The sequence below is a fragment of the Halichoerus grypus genome, chromosome 1 (genome assembly GCF_964656455.1).
Source record: "Halichoerus grypus chromosome 1, mHalGry1.hap1.1, whole genome shotgun sequence".
NCBI classification, from domain to species: domain Eukaryota; kingdom Metazoa; phylum Chordata; class Mammalia; order Carnivora; family Phocidae; genus Halichoerus; species Halichoerus grypus.
The window spans coordinates 146,379,049-146,394,446 of record NC_135712.1 but is presented as its reverse complement, the minus strand read 5'-3'; the positions used below and the strand labels follow the sequence as shown (position 1 = coordinate 146,394,446).

The 15,398-nt window shown below is 43.6% G+C and overlaps 1 protein-coding gene across 5 annotated transcripts; it reads left to right on the top strand.

The window, feature by feature from the left end:
* The first annotated feature begins 627 nt into the window (after window positions 1–627).
* On the top strand, window positions 628–13,132 carry ZNF620 (zinc finger protein 620). Of its 5 annotated transcripts, none has more exons than XM_036122994.2 (5): window positions 628–786; window positions 1,026–1,096; window positions 7,762–7,915; window positions 8,404–8,517; window positions 10,602–13,132. In XM_036122994.2, the coding sequence occupies exons 2-5, from the start codon at window positions 1,073–1,075 to the stop codon at window positions 11,597–11,599; spliced, it is 1,290 nt and encodes a 429-aa protein (XP_035978887.1). In that variant the 5' UTR covers window positions 628–786; window positions 1,026–1,072; the 3' UTR covers window positions 11,600–13,132. The 5 variants fall into 5 exon arrangements, with proteins under 5 accessions (XP_035978887.1, XP_035978884.1, XP_035978883.1 ...); XM_036122991.2 differs by lacking the exon at window positions 628–786 and adding an exon at window positions 793–923 and having other exon boundaries at window positions 7,789–7,915; XM_036122990.2 differs by lacking the exon at window positions 628–786 and adding an exon at window positions 793–923.
* Window positions 13,133–15,398: the final 2,266 nt, after the last annotated feature.

Genomic DNA, 15,398 nt, shown 5'->3' with positions numbered 1-15,398 from the left:
AAGGCTGCTGGGCCCTTAGCTGAAATCTGGTTCCAGGCTGGGCCTGGAACACATACCCAGGTATAGGGTGGGAAAAGGGTCTAAGCCTAAATGTTAATAGCCCTTTCCCTAAACTGTGCCATATCTTGGAAGTCCCAGCAGCGCTTGTATCTTCGAAAGCAAAAAACACAATTAGAAAACAAAACAACCCTCAAGCTCTTAATGTGTGCCAGGCACTACTGTAAATACTTTGTTAATCCATTGACTCATTTAATTACTAAGCCTCAACAGTCCTTTGAGGGTGCTATCACTCTTATACCCATTTAACAGACACGGAAACAGGCAAAGAAACTTGCTTCTGCTCACACAGCTAAGAAGTGGTACAGCCAGGTTCCCAGACCTACGTAGTCCATGCTCTCCACCAATACACAGTTGGCTGTTCAGGTGATGGGCCCCACACCCCCTCACTGCCGCGCAGCCACAGAACCTAGGCAGCTTTGGCAGTGCTCCCTTCAGGACCTGGAAGAGCAGCCAGGAGGGGCAAACGCGATTCCCGGGATTGCAACCCTTCTGTGGCCTGAGCTGGCCGGACGACATCCCCCGGAGGGGCTACCGAGAGACGGCGCTGCAGGACCCGAGCCTAGAGCCCGCAACTCTGGCTCGCAGTCTCGGAGAGTAGGGACAGTGGCTGTAGCAGTTGGGCTAGGGAACCACGGAGACGAGCACGTTTTCAGGTTCCTAGAGAGGAAGGGAAACGGCCCTACGTGCTTCCGGCGGAGCGGGTCCTAAGCTTTCCCGGGAGCGCAGGTTCGCCGTCTTCCCACGCGTTCCCTGCGTCTGCGGCGCGCGGCGTTAGCGGTCGCTTGGGCTCCGGGTCCGGCTAACGGGGTCACAACCCCACGGCGTTCTCCAGTACCCGGTTCTCCAATCCCTGTGCCTCTGGGGTGAGGGGGTACCGGGACAGAGGGGGCCCCGGGCGGACAGACGGCATTTGCCGGGTGCCCGGCCGCAGCAGCCCTACCCGTGCCTCTTTATTTTCTCTTCAGTCTCACCTCGAACCCTGACGGCGCTGTGTGAAGTGGGGACCCCAGCCATGCTCCAGATCACGTGGTGCCAGGTGAGCGAGCATCCTTTCTGCTCCGTTGCCCCCCCCCCCCGCCTTACCCGCCCTCCCACCCTTAGATGTCAAGAGAGAGCAGACGTCGGTCTACATCCAGAGCCTGAGTTGTCCTGTTGTTACGAGACTCGGGTCCTTGGACTCAGCATCGGTAGAAACGAGACTGCACCCAAAATTTAAAGTCACAAGAAAGGCTTTATCGGCGTTTAAGCTCGAGCACAGGGGAGCACCACAAAGAATCCTCAGGTTGACTCTCCGAGGAGAGGTCAAGGAGAATTTTTAAAGATACTTAGGTGGGAAGAGAGTGCCGTCTAAGCAAGTAGAGGCGGGGATTTATTCGCACCTACACACTTAAAGGTCATGTTTCTTCATGCATCGCTTGCGTAATGAACTTGTTAAATCTCCAGCCCTGGGCATGATTTTTAGTATTATAATGAGGGAAAAAGTCGTGAAAGTTCAGCGCTCGGGTCGATCTCGGAGGAGACTGGTTTGGACCGGTCGGGGCTTCCTCCTTAGCTGGTGCTTTGCTCTGCAAGTTAAGTGATAATAACCAGTAGGGGGTGCCTGTGTGGCCCAGTCGTTAGGCGTCTGCCTTCGGCTTGGGTCGTGATCCCGGGGTCTTGGGATCGGGCCCCGCATCGGGCTCCCTGCTCAGCGGGAGGCCTGCTTCTCCCTCTCCTACTCCCCCTGCTTGTGTTCCCGCTCTAGCTCTCTCTGTCAAATAAATAAAAAAAAAGAAAAAAAGACAGTGGGCCAGCAGGCAGCGGGGAGTTTCACAGGTGCACATTGGGGCTTGTTCCCGAGGTTCCTGTTTCACAAGCTTGTGGCTTTCATTGTGTGGCTGTCACTATCAGGTGTGGGAGGAGGAGCTGAGAGGGATGGAGAGATGAGAATGCCCAACCTAAGATATAATCAGGATAGAAAGGCAAATGTGGGGGATTGATTGGGATAGAGTTGAAATCAAGGCTGAAAAGTAGAAATCTGCATCGCTGCATACAGCGAAGACCCTTTTCACCTCTGTCCACAAGATTGGAGCAGTCTTTCCTTGGGTAAAGTAATTCTAGTATTTTTTTTTTTTTTTTGGTAGATTCTATTGGATTTTTTATGTAGACATGCTATCTACAAATAAAGACATTTTACTTCTTTCTTCCTGTCTGGATACCTTTTATTTCTTTTTCTTGCCTAACCGCACTGGCTAGAACCTCCATTTAATGTTGAGTACGGGTGGTGAGGGCAGATATCCTTGTCTTATTTGTGATCCTAAGGTGAAAGCATTCAGTATTTCACCATTAAGTATGATCTCCATCATAGGTTTTGTTTTGTTTTGTAAATGCCCTTTATCAGATTGAGGATGTTCAGTGCCTAGCTTGCTGAGAATTTTTATCAAAAATGGATGTTGGATTTTGAAATGATGTTTGCTTTTTCTATGTTGGTTTAGAGGATTATATGATTTTTCTATTTTAGTTTCTTACTGTGGTGAATTACATTAATTTTTCAAATGTTCAACCAACCTTGCACTCCTTGGATAAAAACCACTTGGTCATGATGTATTATTCTTTTACTATATTTTCGATTCTCTTTTGTTAAAATTTTGTTTAGAATTTTTGCATCTATGTTTGTAAGAGGTATCGATCTGCAGTTTTCTTTTCTTGTCATCTCTTTGTCCCATTGAATGAGTTGGGAAGTATTCTGTCCTCTTCAATATTTTGGAAGAATTTGTGTAGAACTGATTACATTTCTTCCTTAAATGTTTGGTAGAATTCACCAGTGAAACCACTTAGGTATGGAGTTTTCTTTCTGATAAGTTTTAAAATACAGTTTCAGTTCCTTTGGTAGGTATAGGGCTATTCTATTTCTCCTTGAATGAGTGTTGGTAATTTGTCTCTTTCAAGAAATTTGTCTATTTTGTGTGCCTGGGTGGCTCAGATGGTTAAGCGTCTGCCTACAGCTCAGGTCATGATCTCGAGGTTCTGGGATCGAGCCCCACATTGGGCACCCTGCTGAGCGGGGAGCCTGCTTCTCCCTCTGCCTCTGCCTGCCACTCCCCCTGCTTGTGCTCTCTCTCTCTAATAAAAAATAAAAAAAAATCTTAAAAAAAAAGAAATTTGTCTATTTTATCTCAGTTGTAGACATTAATGGCATAAAGTTGTTCGGAATATTTCCTTATTATCCTTTTATTATCTGCAGTGATGTCACCTTTTTTAGAACTAATTTTGCTAATTTATTTCTTCTCTTTTTTCTGATTAATCTGACCAGAGATTTATAAGTTGCATTGATCTTCACAAAGAACCAGTTTTTGGTTTTGGTGATTTTCTCTATTGTTTCTTGTTTATTTTATGTCACTGGTTTCCATTTCGATCTTTATTTTGTTTGTTCTACTTAGTTTTTGTTATATTTGCTGTTCCTTTTCTAGATTCTAAAGGTGAATCCGAGGTCACTGATTCAAGACCTTTTTTCCTTTTAAATTTTATTACACAGGCATTTAATACTATAAATGTCTTCCTAAGTACTGCTTTAGCAGCATCACTAATTTTGGTACATTGTGTTTTCATTTTCCTTCAGTTCAAAACACTTTCTGTATTCTTTTCTGTTTTATTCTTTGATCTATGTGTTAATTAAGAGTGTGTTATTTAGTTTATAAATATTTGGGAATTTTCCATGTGTTTCTCTGTTACTTCTAATTTAATTCTGTTGTGGTTAGTGAACATTCTTTGTATGACTTGATTTCTTCTTCTTTTATGGTCCAGAATATGGTCTGCTTTACAAAGTGTTCCTTGGACACCTGAGAAGAATGTGTTTTTTGCTGTTGTTGGGTATTCTGTAAATGTCCATTAAGTCAAGTTGGGTAATAGTATTATTCATGTTTGCTATATCCTCGTTGAGAGGGGTTATTGAAATTTCCAGCTATAATTATGGATTTGTCTGTTTCTCTTGCAGTTTTATTAGTTTTTGCTTCATGTATTTTGAAGCTCTGTTACTAACTGCATAAACATGTAGAATTGTTATGTCTTCATGATGACCTAATCCCTTTATGGTTATAAATGACTTTATCTCTTAATATTCTTTGCTCTGGGGGCGCCTGGGTGGCTCAGTTGGTTAAGCCTGACTTCAGCTCAGGTCATGATCTCAGGGTCCTGGGATCAGCCCCATGTTGGCCTCTGAGCTCAGCAGGGAGTCTGCTTGAGGATTCTCTCCTCCTCTCCCTCTCCCTCTGCCCCTCCCCGCACTCTCTCTGAAATAAATAATCTTTAAAAAAATATTCTTTGCTCTGAAATCTACATTGCCTTGAATTAATATATCCACTCCAGCTTTTTCTTGGACTAGTATATATATTTTTTTACATCTTTTTGCTTTTAACTTATTCTTGTCTTTATATGTAATACGCATTTCTTGAAGGCAGCATGTAGTAGGCCCTTGCTTTTTAGAAAATCTAATCTGATAATGTTTACCTGTTGGGATGTTTATATTTATGTATTTTGGCATAATTATTGATATGGTTAGATTTGAGTCTGTCATCTTTCTAATTGTTTTCTAATTGTCCTATCTTTCTTTGTTCCCTTTTCTCCTGATTTTCCACCTTCTTTAGGACTAACGGTGTGTTTTATTCCATGTTTTCCTCTTCGTTGGCTATATGTAAACTATAACTCTTCATGTTACTGTTTTAGAGATTGCTGTAGGGTTTGTAGTGTGCATCTTTAATTTATCAGTCTACCTTCAATTACTTGTCCATTAGGCTTTTCAAGGTTCTCTCACAGCTCCCTGATGGCTCTGTTCTTTTTGCCTTCAGTCTTTTTCTCTGTTTCCTTTTGGTTGGTTTTTATTGCTAAGCCTTCAAGTTCACAAGTTGTTTTTTTCTTTTTCTGCAATGTCAGATTTGCTGTCAATCCCATGAATTATATTTTTCATCTCAGACATTGCAGTTTTCATATCTAGAAGTTCGATTTGGGCCTTAAAAAAATATATCTTTGGGGTGCCTGGGTGGTTCAGGCAGTTAAGTGTAGGACTCTTGATTTCTGCTCAGGTTGTAATCTCAGGATAGTGAGATCCAGATGCATCAAGATCGAGCCAGGTGTAGGGCTCCACACTCAACTGGGAGTCTGCTTGAGATTCTCTCGCTCCCCCCCAGCTCACTTGTACACGCTTTCTTTCTCTCTCAAATAAGTAAATCTTTAATATATATCTTCCTTGTCTCTATTTAACTTTTGAACATTTGGAGTGCATTTATAATAACTGCTTTAATGTCCATCTCTGCTAATGCTAACATCTATCAGTTCTGGGTTGGTTTTGATTGACTGGTCTCATTATAGGTCACGTATTCCTGCTTCTTTGAATGCCTAGTAATCTGTGGTTGAATGCCAGATATTGTAAATTTTACCTTGTTTGAGTCTAGATTTTTTATAGTCCTCAAAATATTCTTCTTCTTTTTTTTTTTTTTAAAGATTTTATTTATTTGACAAAGACACAGCGAAAGAGGGAACACAAACAGAAGGAGTGGGAGTGGGAGAAGCAGGCTTCCCGCGGAGTAGGGAGCCCGATGCGGGGCTCAATCTCAGGATTCTGGGATCATGACCTGAGCGGAAGGCAGACACCTAATGACTGAGCCACTCAGGCGCCCCTCTCAAAATATTCTTCTTAAAAAATTTTTTTTTAAGATTTTATTTTTAAGTAATTTCTATACCCAACATGGGGCTCGAACTTAAAACCTCAAGATCAAGGGGTGCCTAAGTGGCTCAGTCGGTCAAGCGCCCGACTTCGGCTCAGGTCATGATCCCAGGGTCCTGGGATCAAGCCCCACATCGGGCTCCCTGCTCAGTGGGGAGTCTGCTTTTCCCTCTCCCTCTGCCTGCCTCTCTGCCTGCTTGTGCTCTCTCTCTCTCTCTGTCAAATAAATAAATAAAATCTTAAAAAAAAAAGAAACACCTCAAGATCAAGAGTTGCATGCTCTACTGACTGAGCCAGCCAGATGCCCCTCCCCCAAATATTCTTGAATCTTTTCTGGAATAAGGTTCAGTTTACTTGGAAACAATTTGATCCTTTCTGGCCCTGATATTTATCATTTGCTAGTAGAACCTGGAGTGGTACTCAGCCTAGGAATAATTATTCTCCACTACTGAGGCAAGAGTTTCCTGAGAGCTCTGTCCAATGGCCTATGAAGTATGAAATTTTCCAGTGTGGATAGTGGAAATAGGCACTGTTTCTGGCCCTGTGTGAACGCCAGGCATTGTGCCCTTCAGTCCTTTCAAATGATCCTTTCTAATGATCCTTTCTCTGGCTTTGGGTAGTTTCCACACACCTGTGCCCTGGTCATTCTGTTGAATACTCTAGGGCACCCTCTGCAGGGAATTAGGTTTTTTCTCTGTGCAGCTCTCTTCTCTATGGTATTCTGTCCCAAACTCTGCTGTTTTGGTCTCCTCAGAATCTACCAGGGAATCTGCCGGGCTCTGCCTCATTTCCCCCTCCCTGTGTTACAGCCTGGAAACTCTTTCAAGGTAGTAAACTTGGCAAGTCATAGGGCTCACCTCTTTATTTCCCGTCCCTCTGGGATTGTTGTCCTTCATTGCTATCACCCAGTATCTGATAACTTGTTTTGTGTAATTTGTCTTGTTTTGGTTCAGGCAGAATAAACCCAATGCCTTTGACTCCATCTGAACGAGAAGCAAAGTTTTCACTCAGCATTTTTATTTTTTATTTTTTAAATTAATTAATTTATTTGAGAGAGAGAGAGAACCCCAAGCAGACTGCCTATATCGAGTGTGGAGCCCGATGCAGGGCTGATCTCATGACACCGAGATCACCATCTGAGCAGAAATCAAGAGTCTGAGGCTTAACTGACTGAGCCACCCACGTGCCCCTTCACTCAGCATTTTTAAAACATTTCCCCGTCTTGACTCCCCAGTCTTTGTGTGTGTGTTGTTTTTCTTGCTCTGAAAGCCTTTAGGATTTTTTTTTTTTTAATGCTCTCATTTTTCTGAGACTTCTCAGTGATATACCTTTGTGTAGCTATTTTTCATTTACTGCCCTAAGTACTTGTGGGTCCTCTCTTCTCCCTGGTGCTTTTAAACAGATAGAATATTTTACCAAGTTTTAAAAAGCAGAGCACACTTAAAAAATCCGGAGCTCATCCTTGGTTTTGTATGATGATCAGCCTCCTTTTTGTTTGCTTCCCCCTCTGCCAGCAGTTAACATTCAGCTTTCTCTGCTCTTCTCATTAAGTACCTACATTCATCCTTTCTGCCTTCTAAAATTCTCTTAACACCCTGGTCTGCTCTGACTCTTCTCCTCTTGGGCCATTATGTTACTGTCACTTTAGTGGGATTAGGGAGGGAGTGGAGATCAGTACAAAAGTGCGGTGGGCTGGGTTTATACAGATGTTCCCTGTGCGTGTGCACACAAAACCCATGGAAAGGAGCCAGAGGGACCAGCGGGCACATAGAGCAGGGCCCGGCAGAGTCAACACAGAGGTCAGCAAGGGAAGGAAAGGGCTGTTTGTGGGGATGACCCCAAAGGGGTGCAGTGGGTCTTGGACTCTTCCTGTTGATGAGGGTGATGCTGGCTGAGGGCTGGCCCCCGCGGGGAGTTGGGGGCACTGGAGAACTGTCCTTGGCAGTACCACCACACCCAGTAGGTCTCTGCCCCAATACTTAGGCTCCTCTGCCTTCACACAGGGCTTGAGCAGGAACCTGTTGTTTCAGGAGCCAGTGACCTTTGAGGACGTGGCTGTGTACTTCACCCAGAATGAATGGGTTATCCTGGACCCTTCACAGAGGGCTCTGTACCGGGAGGTGATGCTGGAGAATTATGCAAATGTGGCTTCCCTGGGTAAGGATTCTCTTCTCCCTGCTGTTGTCTGCATCTGCCTTTTGTGCATCCTGGCTACTTTCTTCCTTAGATATTGTGGCCTCTCTGATAACCCTCATGGGCGGTTGCTCCAAAGGCTGAGCTCCTCAGAGGCTGCTGGGTGGGGAGAGTTTCGGGTTCCCAGGTTTTGAAATCTGCTGTCCCTCTGGCCCTGGGAGGGACTCTGCCCCATGCATGGAGGGAAAGGAAGAGCTCTTGGGAGCTCAGCAGAGCCCTTTGCCTCTGTCTTCCAAGTTCTCTGAAGAAGATCTGGGACTCCCTTATGCGAGTGGGGGGTTATTCCAGGACTCTGCCCCTGTTTGTGGGAATTTTCTGTCCTCCAAGATAGCACAGGCTGACTTGTCTTTATTTCCCTCCCTGGCTCAGTGAAGAAACGTACAGACAGCCAAAAGGGGACCTTGCTTCCTGATTCCCTTTACTTTTTGTTCTTGTTTCTTTTTCCTGGGCAGCTTTTCTATTCACCAGGCCTGTTCTGGTCTCCCAGCTAGAGCGAGGGGAACTACCATGGGGCCTGGAACCCTGGGAGCCTGCAGGCAGGGAAGCCCTCAGAGGCATCTGTCCAGGTGAGCATGAGAACCTACTAGCTGTCTTTTTTGCTTAGCCTGCTTTCCTATTTTCACATTTGAATGTATGTGAAGTGTTTCTTGTCTTGTGAGACTGTTTTCTTTCCTCTGGAATCATTACATGCGATTCTGTGTTCATGGTGGTAGCCCCTTTCAAATGAGGAGGGGCCAGTCTCTTCCAGGAAAGGCATGGCTGCAAGGTTTCTCTGGATGTTCATCTTTGCCTCTCCACCTCACCACCTGCTAAGGGACACCATGTGACTGAGCGAGCAGCTCTTGAACCATGACAACTCTTTTGAGCCCTGTCTTGTGGAAAGTTTATTTTTCCACCAGTTTGTTGTTGTAGAGATGAGGATGTCAACCACCTTAGAAGGAAAATAGGCTTCTGGGGCCTATCTGGCCATCCACATATTCACAGAGTACATTATTTCTATGGGAATTTTTTTTTTTTTTTTTAAGATTTTATTTATTTATTTGACAGAGAGAGACATAGTGAGAGAGGGAACACAAGCAGGGGGAGTGGGAGAGGGAGAAGCAGGCTTCCTACGGAGCAGGGAGCCCGATGTGGGGCTCGATCCCAGGACCCTGGGATCATGACCTGAGCCGAAGGCAGGCGCTTGATGACTGAGCCACCCAGGTGCCCCTGGGAATTTTTTTTTTTTAGAGTAAACTCTACACCCAATGTGGGGCTCGAACTTATAATCCTGAGATCAGGAGTACCCTACTCTACTGACTGAGCCAACCAGGCTCCTCTCTGGGAAACTGAGTTATGAGTTCCCAAACACCGACTTAAATAAAAATAAAAAATAAAATAAAATTTTATTATTTAAAAAAATAAAAAAATTCATTTTCGTAATGGAAATTTTCACACATAGGCAGACACCAGCACAACCACATCCCATGATTCCCTTGCCTCAACACCCACCTGAAGCCTGTCATTTTTCCCCTACAGACACTTAAAAAAACTTTGATTTTAACAGCTGAACTTTTGAAACAAAACTTATTATAAAAGAAAGGTGAATGGCTTCCTCATTTTGAAAGGTATTGATCTGAGAATTAAAAATAACAACAGTGTATTTTTTTTTTTTTTTTGCCTTTTTTAAAACTCTGTTTCACCCCTATTCTGCCTGTAAAAATTTCATGTGCTCTTCAGACTCTTCACAGAGAATGTCCATAAATGCACAACTCCCCCCACTCCAAGCCTTGTGTTAAAGTTCTGCCTTTCCCAGGACTTCAGCCTATCTGGGTAAAGAGCATTTTTTAAACAGTTTGCTTGTAAACACACGAGGTTGCCCTGGCCCAGTGCTGAAGATTATATTAGCCTGCAAAAGGCCTTAAAGGGAGGGGGAAAATAGCTTTTGGTTTTCTCTATTTCACATTCCTGCTGTCATATTAAACTATATACAGTGTGCGGCAGTTTAGGAAAAGCACAAACGTCATTACCAGGTCCTCCCTGAGGCTTATGTCCGTTCTTGGAAGGGTTCTTCACACGTGCAGTGAGTGCTCTTTTATTTTAGAAGCAAGCCTCCATGTCTTCCCCTTTCCTTGCAGCTGCCATCATGTTAGCCCACCATAGTCCCCTTAGCCACCACACTGGAGGCTGCTGCTTTACTAGCGTCAGCTTGATGACAGAGACCATTCTCTTTTCAAAGATTATGACTTGGATAATGTTGTAAAAAATAAGCAGCTTTTAAGGAATCAATTGTGGGACCCTTTGTAGTTTGAGCTGCTTGACCTGCCCCTTCTTCAATCTGGTGGTCTTCCTCTGACCTTGGGGTCTCTGTTCATCACTTTTCCATACCTTCTTACCTCACCCATTCACTTGGGAGAAAGCGGTTGGTCTTCCCGCCCTAGTAGGTAACAGTCTTGGCTGTTTTCCTGTCTTTACACTCTTTATGGGAATGCCTCCTGGCCTTGCTTGCCTCCCACCCATAGTGTCTTCATTTCACTTGTGGGGCTCTGCTCTGTGGTGGTCTTCGGTAGCCATTTTGGGTACCTATAGGAAAATAGCTACTTGATCCTTTTCCCCTTCAGCACTATCAGAGGCTGACACCTTTTTTTTTTTTTTTTCCCCGTGATCTAAGGGGGTGAGACCGGAGCTGAGAAGGAAGAATCAACTCCAAAGGAACACATTTCTAAAGAAATGGAGTCCCACAGACTGACATTAGGAGGGCTGCCAGGGAATGTTCCCCAGTGCCTGGACTTTGGGAGCAGCCCAGAGCAGCAGCATGGTTACTGGGTAGCTAAGAAGGCCAAGTCAAAGAGGAGAGATTTCACAGATGGGCCAACCAGCCATCGCGAGGCCTGCACTGTTGGTAGTGGGGAGCAGTGTGAGAAATCTGGGGAAAACGTTAGTGTCAGCAGGCAACTCGGTACAGATCAGACAGTTCCTAGTGGTCAGCTATCATACGAATGTAGAAAATGTGGCAGATACTTTAGTCGAGTGGGGGATTTTCAGGGATGTCACACTGGTGAAAGGTCTTTCAAATGCAAAGAATGTGGAAAAGCCTTCAGATACAACTCATTACTTATTCGGCATCAGGTAATTCACACTGGAAAGAAACCATTTAAATGTAAAGAATGTGGGAAAGGTTTAAGTTCAGACACGGCCTTGATTCAGCATCAGAGAATCCACACTGGAGAGAAGCCCTATGAATGTAAGGAGTGCGGCAAGGCCTTCATTAGCAGTTCTGTTTTCCTCCAGCACCAGAGGTTCCACACTGGGGAGAAACTCTATGAATGTAACGAATGTTGGAAGACTTTCAGTTGTAGCTCAAGCTTTATCGTCCATCAGCGAGTGCACACTGGGGAGAAGCACTACGAATGTAAAGAGTGCGGGAAACGGTTAAGCTCCCCCACAGCCTTGACTCAGCATCAGCGCATTCACACCGGGGAGAAACCTTTTGAATGTAAGGAGTGTGGGAAGGCCTTCAGTCAGAAAATCACCCTGGTCCAGCACGAGCGAGTTCACACTGGTGAGAAACCGTACGAGTGTGAGGTGTGTGGGAAAACCTTCAGCTGGTGTGGGCGATTCACTCTGCATCGGAAACTACACACACAGAAGATACCTATGCAAGAGTAGGGTTGTCTGCAGCTGGGTGTGCTGTGCCTCCTTGTTTCTCCCCACTCCTGTTCGCCAGCACGCTCTTTACAGTTAGAAAAGAAGAAACAAACCCTCAAACTCAGATGTACAAGGAAATGTAACTGGCTGATACTCTGTGGAGTTTGTGGTGTCCCTGAGTGCCCCGCAAGACGGATGAGGGATGTGTGGGAGGGCCTACATCAGAGGACACCGCTGTGAATTATCAAAACTCCAGGCTTTAAGAGGAGATCTTAAAAAGGTTCTAGAAAAAACAAAAGATCAGGTATAAGAATGTAATAGTTTTCAGAACAGCAGTCTTGAAAGTTAGAGGACAGTGGTGTATTCCTGCAAAATTCTAAGGGAAAATAAGTTCCACCCAGTGTTTAGTACCCTCAAGTGTGAGCTTAGTATAAACTTTTAGATTTTGAACCTTTGTCTCCCATGCATCCATTCTCAGGTGTGCAACACTAAACAAGGGGTCAACCAGAAAAGAAACCCTATCACAATCTATATTAGGAGTCTCCTAGACTCAGAAACAGAGGGCCCTTGTCCATGCGGAGCCATCTGTATTTTGGAGGATATTCCTAGTAGGCTGCAAGTTTTCAGAGACCTACCTCAGGTGCAGTGCCCACCCACACTACTTACTCTGTAGTTACTTATCATTGCTCAGTTGTAGTCTGTGCCTTTGCGAAAGTTGCGGTATATATGTACCCTTTGAGTGAAATGCAAGGCCCTATTTATTCATCCATCTCATTGCTCTTCCAAGTCACCCTCACAGCAGGAGGCATTTCCTTGCAACTTCATTTAGTTCTATCTTATCATGGAAGAAGTGTCTGTTATTTCCTGTTACCAGTGGAGATGAGGGGAGATATAAACGTGTTCTGTTTTAGCATACCCCTTTTGCAAGCTGCTTGACTTTGCCCACTGCAGGAAGCAGAGTAGTGGATAATAATACAGAGCCAGGCTGACTTTGGTATGAGCCCAGGTGTGTTACCTTGGTTAAGTACAGACACTACTAATTTCCTTATTTGTAAAATCTGGATGACAGTCTACCTCATAGGTTTGTGTTGCAGATTAATTGCATTAATACACATAGGAATGCTTAGAACAATGGAACCTAATAAAAGTGTTACTTATTATAATACCATTGCTAAGTGTTGACTTATGTATACACCAGTGAAATAGTCACCACAGTCAAGATAATAAACAGAGCCATAACCCCCCAAAATAGCTTATGTCCCTTGGTAATCCCTCTCTCATAGCTTTGCACAGCAACTGCTGATCTGCTGTCACTTTGGACGAATTGCTTTTATATAAATAACCCATCGTATGTATTCTTTCTGCATAAATTATTTTGAGATTTACCTATGTTACATATTCATTATATCAGTGGTTCTTTTTTTTTTTTTTTTGGCTGAGTAGTATTCCACTATGGAAATACCAAAATTTGTCTGTTCATCTCTTGATGGCCATTTGGGCTGTTTCCAGTTTTTGGTTATTACAAATAAAGCTGCTATGAACATTTGTGTTTAAGTCTTTGTAATGACGTATGCTTTTATTTCTCTTGGGTAATTAAGAGAGTGGAATGCCTGGGTCATAAGGTAGGTATATATTTACATTTTAAAAAAAGATTTTATTTAAGAGAGAGGGAGAGACAGCATGTGCCTGCACAGGAGCGGGGTTGGGGGGGCGGGGAGGGACAAGCAGACTCCCTGTGGATCGGGGACCTTGGATGCCCCGACGCAGGGCTCGATCCCAGGACCCTGAGATCATTACCTGAGCTGAAGTCAGATGCTCAACTGACTGAGTCACCCAGGTGCCCGCCCCAGTATATATTTACATTTTTAAGAATCTTAAACCTCTACAAAGAAGTTGTACCATTTTATATCCGTACCAGCATTGTATGAGAGTTATACTTCCAAGACATCTTTGGGTATGCTTAATATTGTTTTAAATTTTAGCTCTTATAAAGTATAATGCTGTCTCATTGTGATTTTACTTTGCATTTCCCTAATGACTAATGATGTTGAACATACTTTCATGTGCTTATTTGCCTTCCAGATGTCTTAGGTTAAGTGTCATATCTTTTGCCTATGTTTTTATTGGGTTGTTTTCTTTTTATTGATATTTGGGAGGTCTTTTGGGGGGTGGGGGGTTCTTTATATATTGTGGATACAAGTCCTTTTCCAGATACGTGATTTCTAAACATTTTCTCCCAGCATGTGGCTTGCCTTTTCGTTCTCTTAATTTTTTTTTTTTTTTAAGATTTTATTTGAGAGAGAGTGAGCACAGGTGGGGTTGGGGGAGAGGGACAGAGGGAGAGGGATAAACAGACTCCCTGCTGAATGGGAAGCCTGGTGTGGGGCTCAGTTCCAGGACCCTGGGATCATGACCTGAGCCAAAGGCAGACGCTTAACAACTGAGCCCACCCAGGTGCCCCGATTACTGTAGTTTTTCTAAGTGTTGAAGTCACACAGTGTTAGTTTTCCTATTTTGTGTTTTGCCACAGTTGTGGCCATTCTAGTTCCTTTGCATTTCCCAGGAATTTTAGAATCAGTTTGCAAATTTTTACAAAACATATCCTCAAATTTTGATTGAGATTATATGGACCTCTAGATCAATTTTGGGGAGAATTCACATCTTTCTTAATAGTCTTTTAACTCAAAAACATGGTAAATCTCTCATTTGGATCTTTATTTCAGCAGTGTTTTGTAATTTTTACTGTATAAGTCTTCCACACCTTTTCTCAGATTAATCTAAATATATCATTTTTTGATGCCATTGTAATAGCAAATTTCTAAATGTTCATTGATGGTATATAGAAATGCAGTTGATTTTTGTATTTTGACCTTGTATCCTGCAATCTTGCACAACTCACTTATTTTAATAACATTTTTCTAACATTGAGAATCATGTTCATAACCATTTTACTTTCCAATTCTGGATTTTTTTCTTGCCTTATTGCACTGGCTAGTGGCTGGGGATAGTGTGTTAGGGAGAGCCAGTCCTTGTGGCATTGGCCAGGTGAGGGACATCCAGCTCCAGACCTTCAATTTTGCTGATACATGAGCAGGCTCACTGACAGCTGTAAAAGCAGCTCAAGTGTCCCATCTCCTGGTTCACCTTGCTTTCTAGCTGCCTGTAGGTCAGTACTGCCTGTACTCTGTCCTTCTGGTGAGGCTGCTCTGGGAAAGAATGGGACTCTTGTTGCATGCTCCCAGTTTTCTCCTCTGACTGCCCATGATTCCAATTCTCATTTTCACAACTTGGGGATTTTTATTTGGGTCTACCCAAAACTCTCATATTCTCCCTGCACTGTAATACCAGATAGAGGAATTCCGTGTCCAATATTGTACCCATCCAAGTTAGACCTGATTGTGATAATTGGCTAATACTTTTTTTTTTTTAAAGATTTTATTTGAGAGAGAGTGAGCGAGCACAAGCAGGGGAAGCAGCAGAGGGAGAGGGAGAAGCAGGCTCTCCGCTGAGCAGGGAGTCCAAAACGAGGCTCCAGCCCAGGACCCTGGGATCATGACCTAAGCCAAAGGCAGATGCTTAACTGACTGAGCCACCCAGGCGCCCTTGGCTAATACTTTTTAAGGGTTTGTGATGTATATGTGTGTGTGTGCACCCATATATGTGTGCCCATCTTTCTAGATTCATGGTAGATGTTCATTTTGATAGGTTTAGAGAAGGGGCAATATGAAAATAAAAGTCCTCATCATGCTATTGTTCCTGGAAATCTAATTCATTTATTTAAAACAATTGTACAGAAGCTTTACAATAAAAATACTGGAAA